This window comes from Bos taurus, chromosome 28 (assembly GCF_002263795.3).
Source record: "Bos taurus isolate L1 Dominette 01449 registration number 42190680 breed Hereford chromosome 28, ARS-UCD2.0, whole genome shotgun sequence".
Lineage (NCBI taxonomy): Eukaryota > Metazoa > Chordata > Mammalia > Artiodactyla > Bovidae > Bos > Bos taurus.
Window position 1 is genome coordinate 27066271 of NC_037355.1, and position 8587 is coordinate 27074857.

Below are 8587 nucleotides of genomic sequence, written 5' to 3' on the forward strand. Positions count from 1 at the left end.
TGCTTTTCATTAAAAGAAATGATAGATACACATTGGGGAAAAAATTCATGCACCCCAATATGCAAGCAGTAGTGTTTATAATTGCCAAATCACGGAAGGAACCCTAGTGTCCATCAACATAAGGAAGATACAGTTTATATCAGCGGTTCCTAACCTTTTTGACAGCAGGGACTGGTTTTTTGGAAGACAGTTTTTCCACAGATGGAGTAGGGAAGGTTCAGGTGGTAATGCCAGCAATGGTGAGCAGCAGATGGAGCTTCACTCACCTGCCCAGCCACTCACCGTCTGCTGTCTGCCCCAGGTCCCAGTAGGCCACGGGCCACCACCAATCCTCAGCTGGGGGTTGAGGACCCCTGTATATACATTTGTACACACACGTTTACATGTGCGTGAACACACATAGACACACACACACACACACACACACATACAATGGAATATTACTCAGGCATAAAAAAAGAAAGAATACTGTTCACAAAAATATGGATGGACCTAGAGATTACCGTACTACATGCAATCAGTCAGAATATAATTTCTTATATGTGGAATTAAGAAATTAACTAGAGAACAGAAACATAGCAATAGAAAACAAATTCATGGCTACCAAAGGGGAAGGCCGGGGACGGATAAATTAGGAGTACAGAATTAATAGCTATACCTTATCACATATAAAATAAACAAGATTAGTGTACAGAAGGGGCACTATATCCAACAGTTTGTGATAACCTTCAATGGAAAAGTATAAAAAACATATGCCCGTATATTGTGTATGTATATATATATGTACTCACACATATATACAACTGAATCAATTTGATTTACACCTGAAATTAACATAATATGGCAAAAGAACTATGCTTCAAGAAAAAAAAAAGTCTCCACGTTGGATGCTGTAGGCCAGGAAGACGACCCAGTCATAGGTCCCATCATGCATAAAACTGTCTGGCTAACCTTTATCTTTGTTCAAGATGCTCCCTCAGTTACCTCTGCCTCAAGAATTAAGTCAAATTCTTCCTGGTTCAACTGTGTGAATCATTGTATGTTCATTAACTCATTTCTTATCTTTGCATCTGGCATTAACTTCATTCATGCTGCCTAGTAATATTTAATTATTTTTCTACTTAATTCCCAGAGATAATAGGAGCTTAGGGTGTTCTGGTCCCCTTTCCCCTTAGCAATCTGAACACTGTCTTGTACAAAGTAGGTGCTTTAAATGTCTATTGATTCCAATTTGGCTTGGCTTGCAAAGAGTTGACTCATTGGAAAAGACTCTGATGCTGGGAGGGACTGGGGGCAGGAGGAGAAAGGGATGACAGAGGATGAGATGGCTGGATGGCATCACTGAATTGATGGATGTGAGTCTGAGTGAACTCTGGGAGTTGGTGATGGACAGGGAGGCCTGGCGTGCTGTGATTCATGGGGTTGCAAAGAGTCGGACACAACTGAGCGACTGAACTGTGGAAAAGAAGATTCTAGAGCCTGAGGCCAAGTGAAACAACAGTTTTATTTTAGGCATAAAAGTGCATGGGTTTCTGTCACATAGGATAAAGATGGCCCTAGGGTCCTAGCTTCTAAGATAAGACTGTTTATCTTATACACAGCTTTTATCACAGCTTTTTAGGAAGTGAATTAGAAAGGGAGCAAGACACAGCTTGGACATAAAGTCATTATTTTTGCTGGAGAGTTGTAATGAAAGAGAAGAGCTTATTCAAATCAGCGTACACATCATAGAGCCTCAAAGAAGATGAAAGTGATGTGGGGTAAAACTGGTCTAAGTTCCTGGTCTTAGCAGTGATGCTGGCCTCTCCTTCCAGCAGCAAGGACTTGCCCCTAAAGAGGCAGCAGGGTCACTTTGGCAGTTTTGACTAGAGTAGCATCTCGGGGCTCCCCCAGCTCCCTCTCTGGATCCCAGTTCAGTGCCCCAACCCTTCCCCGGAAGAGCTGACAGAGGGCAGGATCTACGTCATGGACACCGCTACTTGCTCGATGAAGCTGGCCAGGTTTACATCCCGTTCTGAAAGGCCCGCACACTCGTGAGTGCTCAGGGTGATGTGGACCTGAAACAAAACCAGAGATTCCAGGCCAGCTGCTTCCACCAACTGAACCCACGAGCAGGCGGGAGTCGCCAGCTCCCGGGCTCAAGCACACTATGAAGAGTACCTGGGCACACTGGCTCTCCCCGGGGCTGCCTTCCTGACCGGTCTTTAACAGGGCAAAACTGGCTTCTACTACATCCCCATAAACAGTGGTGACTGCAGCACGGGATCAAAAAGAAAGATCCAAATATCAAGAGCAACCTAAAAGCTAAAGACAAGACTCCAGACCAACTTCAGCTCCTAAACACTGTCCATTTACAGACTGTCTCTTCCAACCGTAATGTTTTAGAAAGAGTCCAGCACAGCGCTTGGCGCATGGCAGGCATTTAATGACTGTTTCCGTTCATTCAGCAGATAGGCTGACCTTCCTGGTGTGCCTGGGCATTCTTAGTTCAAGATTATTGCTTTTTCATTCTTCTATATCTCAAGAAAAATTTCAGCCCTTGAGAGCGATTAACAATGAATATGCCTGGTTCCCACAGGTTTTCCGTCCTTGGGATTTGCCTCCTTAATGTCTACTTTAACCACACATTATCTCACTAGCGTTCTAGTTTGCATTTTTTTTTTCAATCTGTAGTGAGACTGAATATTTTCCAGGGGCCGTTTATGTCGATTCTAGGAAGGAGATGAAAGGAACTGGAGCTGATACTATGTCAGTGAGGAGGGCCCACAGGGAAGTCCAAGGGAGAGGCCCTCAGAGTGAGTTGGAGTTCAAGGCATGCATCACTCACCTTATTATACACGTTAAACCATTCGGGATGGTGGTCCAACTTCTCAGCCTGCAGGGCCACTCTTGTCATGAAGCCAAAAGCCTGCTTAATGAAGTGAGACCCGGGTTAGCATTCTGAGAGAAAGGACAGCTGGGCTCCCGTTATGGCCAATGTGAGGCCCAGAAGGAAGAGGATAGCCCCGCTCCCTCCAAGGTGACCTTCCCAGCTTTAAGCATTCCTCCTGGTGCCTTGCCACTAGTTCTGAGGCTGGAGTTTGAGGTGGTCCTTCTGCAGTAGAAAGTCTTATCACCAGGACCACTAAGAAGGTGGAAATCCCAAAGAGGTTTTGCATCTTGGCCAATCTTTAGGTTATCTACTAAAATGTCTTCAAATAGTCACCCGTTTCCCACTTGAACTGTCTCCTCTTAGGACTACTTCTAAAAGTTCCAGGCATGGAGAGTCCAAGGCTTCCCTGGTGGCTAAAGAATCTGCTTACAATGCAGGGGACCCAGGTTCGATTCCTGGGTCAGGAAAATCCCCCGGAGAAGCACATGGCAACCCACTCAGTATTCTTGCCTGGAGAATCCCACGGATAGAGGAGACTGGCAGGCTACAGTCCATGGGGTCGCAGAGTCAGACACGACTGAGCGACTCACATACAGAAAATGGAGACAGCCCAGGACCTATCTTCAGCTAAACTGGATGAAGACAACTAAACTGGATTAGCCCAGCATCTTGACAGTCTTGGCTAACAGGACTCTCAGGGAGGGGACACGTTCTGGAATGTGACCCAGTCGGCCCGGTCTCAGAACTGTGTCCCACCCGTCATACCCGATTAAAGTCTTTGAAATGGAACTGCTTGAAGATGGCATCCCGGCCTTCCAGCTCGTTCCACCCCACGGCCCGCAGGTTTGGCAGCAGCTGGTCCCTTTCCTCAGCACTCAGCCTGTGTGCTTTGCCAGCCTAGGAGAGGGAAAACACAGAAGCTCAAGGGCACTTATTTTTTTTTTTTCCCTTTAAACAGGACAAAAGAGAGGGCCCTGGGCCATTGGGGAAATTTAGCCAGCCTCCACTGGTGGCCGTGGTGACACAGTCAAAGGGCAGCTTGTCTAACGCAACAGACTGGGAGGCGGGGCTCTGGCTTGGGCACTCATAGGTTCTTAGAGAACAGAGTCCTGAGGTGTAATGCCAATCACCGGGGCAGAGAAATGTTCCTCCCTGCGCCTGTCCTCAGAGCTTTCAGAGGGCACCCCTCCATTTAAAAATCAGGTCTCTTTCATTCATGAGAGAATAAAAGCAAGTCCTACTGTTACTGTGTCCTGAAGAGGAAACTGAGGCCTGGAGAGGGGAAATGACCAGCCCCCCTCCCCCCAGTCAGTGAAAGCACAGGCATCATTCTCAAGATGGGTCCATATCCCTGGGGATTGGCAAAGGAACGCACTTAAAACATGTTCCAGGAGATTCTTAGCCACTGGCATTCCTTCCTGGTGGGTACCCCACCTCGTTCCTACACAGCCTCTGCTTCCCAGCTGCCAGGCCTATGTTTCTTTTATTTGCACCTTCTTTTCTATTCTGTCAGCTTGAGCCAGAGCTCAGGCCCAAAGCAGGAGTAACTTGGCCAAGGGCAAACGGCCAGGGCAGTGCCATTTTCCTATTGTGCAAAATGTCCCCAGGGCAGCCCAAACTGGCACCATTCAGGCCACGAGTGGAACCCTCTCTTGGAAAACAGAAGAAAGGGAAGGTCCGTTCTCCAGCCTCTTAAAAAGATCCAGGCAGAGGAGCTTAAGGGATCCTAGAATTTAGGCCTGTGAAGTAGAACTACCCAAGGATGGACATTGTTGGGTACTAAATTAAAAGTGAATTAGTTAGGTCTGGGAAAAGAATATGAGGGAGGTTAATTTAGTTTTGATAGGGCAGCCTGCAAACTGGAAGCCAGGTGGCCTGGGGGCACTCATTTCTCCTGACTTGAAGGGTAAAAGTTACGAGAACTGCCACTTTAGGAATCAGCAAGGGGAGCCAGGAGACGCTTAATTCCCTTGTTATTACAGGGATATTATCTGCATTTTTAGAAGGAGACTTCCTGGGGCAAGCAGGTCTGTGACAGGCCTTCAGGTGTGGGTTAGAACTGAACAAAACACTGCAGGGTTCTGGTAACTCAACAGTTTTCTCCCTCCTAAAAAGCGTGGGCTCTCTCTGGACAGATCTGGATGGGTCCGTCTCTCCTAGGCTCTGGAAGATCAGCAAGGACAGTTGAGATTTGCATCACCATTCAACCCAGTCTCTCTTCCAGAGCCTGGCCCTGTCTCAGTGGCTGATAAGCCTGGTCTGTGTATCCAGGCAACCAGATGGCAGCTAAGGCATCAGAAGCTACCACCTGGTACGCTGACTCTGAAAGGAGTGCGTGGCTACTAGCAGGCTCCTAGGAGGCTCCCCTTTCTCTTTAGAGTCTTCTGGAATCCCCACATTTCACAGCCTGGGGCTGAACTGACAAACCCCTCTGAGATCTGGGCTCAGAGAGGGAGCAGGGGCAGTGTTTGCTTAGTAAATCCCAGGCCAGGCCTGGGCCTCTGGGGGTGTGCAGAGGGGTTACTGATTACCCATGCCCTGCAGCTGCGGAGCCTGGGTGTACCTCACAATCAGCTCACCCACCACCTCCCCTATGTTCAAGCCAAGGTCTCCAAAGTGCCCTCCCAGGTGTCACCACAGTCCCAACTGCTCCTGATGCTTTGCAGCCTAACGTTTTTGCTGTTTAGTAAAGGTCTGGGTCTAGAAGCTTCCCTTCTTGCTGCCCTGCAGGTTCACCTTCATCTCTATAGCTGACACTCTGCTCCCAGAAAGCTCAGCCTGGAGGGCGTGTGATCCTGAGCAATCACGTCCCCACTGCCGGGCATAGGCCTCAAACTAGGCGCCAGAGGCTGGCCCTGAGGTCCGGGCTCAGCAGAGGGGGCTCAGCTAGACCTCGTGCCCAGAAGTGCAAGCGAAAAGGGCAGTAAACAGGCAGGCAGATGCACAGGGGAAATTCAGCCGCCCCTCCTTTGCACACCCACACAGGCATCGGTCTCCTCGCCGCTGCACCCCGCCCCGCGCCAGCCCCCAATATAGGACAGGGCCGCGTCTGCGGGCTCACTATGCTGCCATTCCCCATCCCCGCCTCACCGCCCCACTCCCTGCCCGAGGCACCGAGGCCCTGAGCGGACTCTGGCCTGAGCTCCCTCCTGGCTGTCACTGAACCTGCCACCGCCCGTCTCTCGGCCTCAGTGTCCCCGGCGGCACCACTGCGGGTAGGGTGGAGGAGGGACCGAGACCCCGACTCTCCCCGCCCGGCGCGCGGCTGCCTCGCTAAGGCCTGGGAGGGAGGCTCCCCCGCACGCCTAGCGCGGTCCTCTGGCCTGGGCGGGGATACTGCGCGGGCCCCTGGCCCTCCTCCGTTCCTCCCGCGCGTCCGCTCCTAACCCGCTGCCCGGACGGTGGCAGCGCGTGAGCCCCCTTACCATGCCGGACGCGGGGACGGGCAGCAGCAGGTGGCTGCGGGGCCCACTAGCGCGACGCCTGGCGCTCTGGGAAGCCGTCGGGCGGGGCCACGCTCGGGCCGCCCCGAGGCGGGAGCGCGGCCGAGAAGGAGCCGCCCACCGGTAATCATTAACTACAGCTGAGGTTCCCTTCCAGCACTTTCCTCGGAGGCAAAGTTACAGGGAGCTGGGGGAATTAAGGACGCTGGCTCCAAACGCGGACTTCAGTATTTGCATTGCGCGTTGCTGCTTCCTACTACGTGACTCGGCTCGAGATTACTTTTTCTTTCCTACAAAGACCTCATTGAGAAATTGACCCCCACGATAAACTGCGCATATTTCAAGAGTACACTTCGATGCGTTTTGACGTAGTATGCATCTGTGCAACCATGCATCACCGCGTGGTATGCGTCACCGCGATGAAGATCATGAACATAGCCATAACCCCTAGATTGCCTCCTCCTAACTCAAATAACCCCTGACCTGTTTCCCTATAGATAAGATTGCATTTTCTATGTGAATGGTTTGTGAATGATATGTGAATGGACATAACATTCCATTCTTTATATCTGCCTTCTTTCACTCAGCATAATTACTTTGAGGTTCATCTATGCTTTTGCATATATCAATAGTTTCTTTTTATGGCCGAGTAGAAGTTATTTAATAGTGTTACATTGTGTTGGAAATGTTCGTTTGTTGGACATTTGGGAAATGCTACAATTTGTTTGACATTTGGGTTGTTTCCAGGTTTTGACTATTAGAGGTAACGCTGCTGTAAACTTTTGCGTTCATATATGCTTTCGTTTTTCTTTCATATGCAGGGGTATATGCTTATAACTTGTTGGGAAAACTACCAAACTGCTTTTCAAAGTGGTCAGATTATTTTACATCCCCAGCAGTAGTGTATGAGACTTCGAGTGCCCCTGCCGCTTCACAGGTGCACAAAAATTTGCCCTGTCAGTCTTTTTAATTTTAGCCATTCTAATTGGTATGCAGTGGTATCTCACTGTGGTTTTGAGTTTCCTTAATGACTAATGATGTTAAATACCTCTTTGATTAGGGACAGAGTAAAGGGATAGAGTAGGTGATTAAATAGTTAATCCCACAAGGGGATTGTAAGTAGAAAAAAGTATAGGAGACCCCTGTAAGTTAATGATTACACAGGAGAGCAGGTTTGCTTAACCACAAAACCAAGTAGGCTTACTTAGCAGCAAAACCATGGAACAGAAGCATAAGACATGCCCCCAGACAATTAAACAATGGTGGCTGGAGACCCACATCCTGCCCAGGGAACTCAGTAAGTTAATGATCCCTAGGACATGCTCTCTGCACAGATTTAAAAAATCCACAATAATTTGTGAACCTAACTTAACCATGCAGGGACAAGAAAACTCCCTACCCAACCTGGAGGAGGAACTGATGATGGCAACTGATGATGACATCTATTCAAGAAAGACAAAGAAGTTCTCCTTCCCACTTTTCCTTTGATTATAAAACTGTAGCGCATTAACTTCTGGGGAATGGCATCCTCTTTCCCACTTGCTTGTAAGCCTCACATTATTTATTCTAATAAATCGCTTCTTATCCATCACTTTGCCTCTCACTGAGTTCTTTCTGTGCCGAGACTTGAAGAACTGTGTTCCTTGGAGCCCCCGAAACAAGACCACATGGTTTCATTGTCATGTGCTTATTTGCCAACGACCCATCTTTGGTGGATTCCCTGTTCAAATCGCCCATCCGTTAACAACAACAAAAGCAACAAGAGTTGAGTTTGTTTTTGTATTGGGTTTTGAGAATTCTTCATTCTGCATACAAGCCCTTTATCAGATATTTTTGATTTGCAGATATTTTGTTTGCATTCTCACAATGCTTTTCAAAGAGCAAATGTTCTTAATTTTGATGAAATCCAATTTATCAAATGTTTCTTTTCTGGGTTGGTATTTTGATGTTGTAACTAAGAAATCTTTGTCTAATCCAAGGTCACAAAGACTTTTCTGTTTTTCTTCCATATTTTATAGTCTCGGGTTTCATTTTTTCAGAATTTGTAGTGTTTTTTTTTTTTTTTTTTTAAGTTGGTTATCAGGACTTTATATCTCAACATTGTTAGTTTTAGATACTGCAAATATCTCCTCCCATTTAGCCATTTGTACATAACTTCTTCCATGATGTTCTTTGTTGGCAGAAATCCTATGTTTTGGTGTAATAAGATTTATATTTTGTCCTCTACTTATACCTTTATGCTTTTGAAGATTTACTTGACAAATCACTGTCA

The 8587-nt window shown here is 47.7% G+C and overlaps 1 protein-coding gene across 2 annotated transcripts; it reads right to left on the reverse strand.

Moving 5' to 3' along the window:
• Window positions 1-1485: 1485 nt before the first annotated feature.
• PCBD1 (pterin-4 alpha-carbinolamine dehydratase 1) lies at window positions 1486-6416 on the reverse strand. 2 transcript variants are annotated; one of them, XM_010820589.4, is made up of 4 exons: window positions 6298-6365; window positions 3638-3769; window positions 2828-2911; window positions 1486-2057 (listed from the first exon to the last, which is right to left on the reverse strand). In XM_010820589.4, the coding sequence occupies exons 1-4, from the start codon at window positions 6298-6300 to the stop codon at window positions 1959-1961; spliced, it is 318 nt and encodes a 105-aa protein (XP_010818891.1). In that variant the 5' UTR covers window positions 6301-6365; the 3' UTR covers window positions 1486-1958. The 2 variants fall into 2 exon arrangements, with proteins under 2 accessions (XP_010818891.1, NP_001193403.1); NM_001206474.1 differs by having other exon boundaries at window positions 1487-2057; window positions 2828-2908; window positions 6298-6416.
• Between the last annotated feature and the right edge of the window lie 2171 nt (window positions 6417-8587).

Coding starts and splice junctions, on each gene's coding strand:
- PCBD1 (XM_010820589.4), bottom strand. Junction 2,912..3,637: donor ATTTCAAAGACTTTAATCGG/GTATGACGGGTG, acceptor CACTTCATTAAG/CAGGCTTTTGGCTTCATGAC. Junction 2,058..2,827: donor GGTTTAACGTGTATAATAAG/GTGAGTGATGCA, acceptor GTTTTGTTTCAG/GTCCACATCACCCTGAGCAC.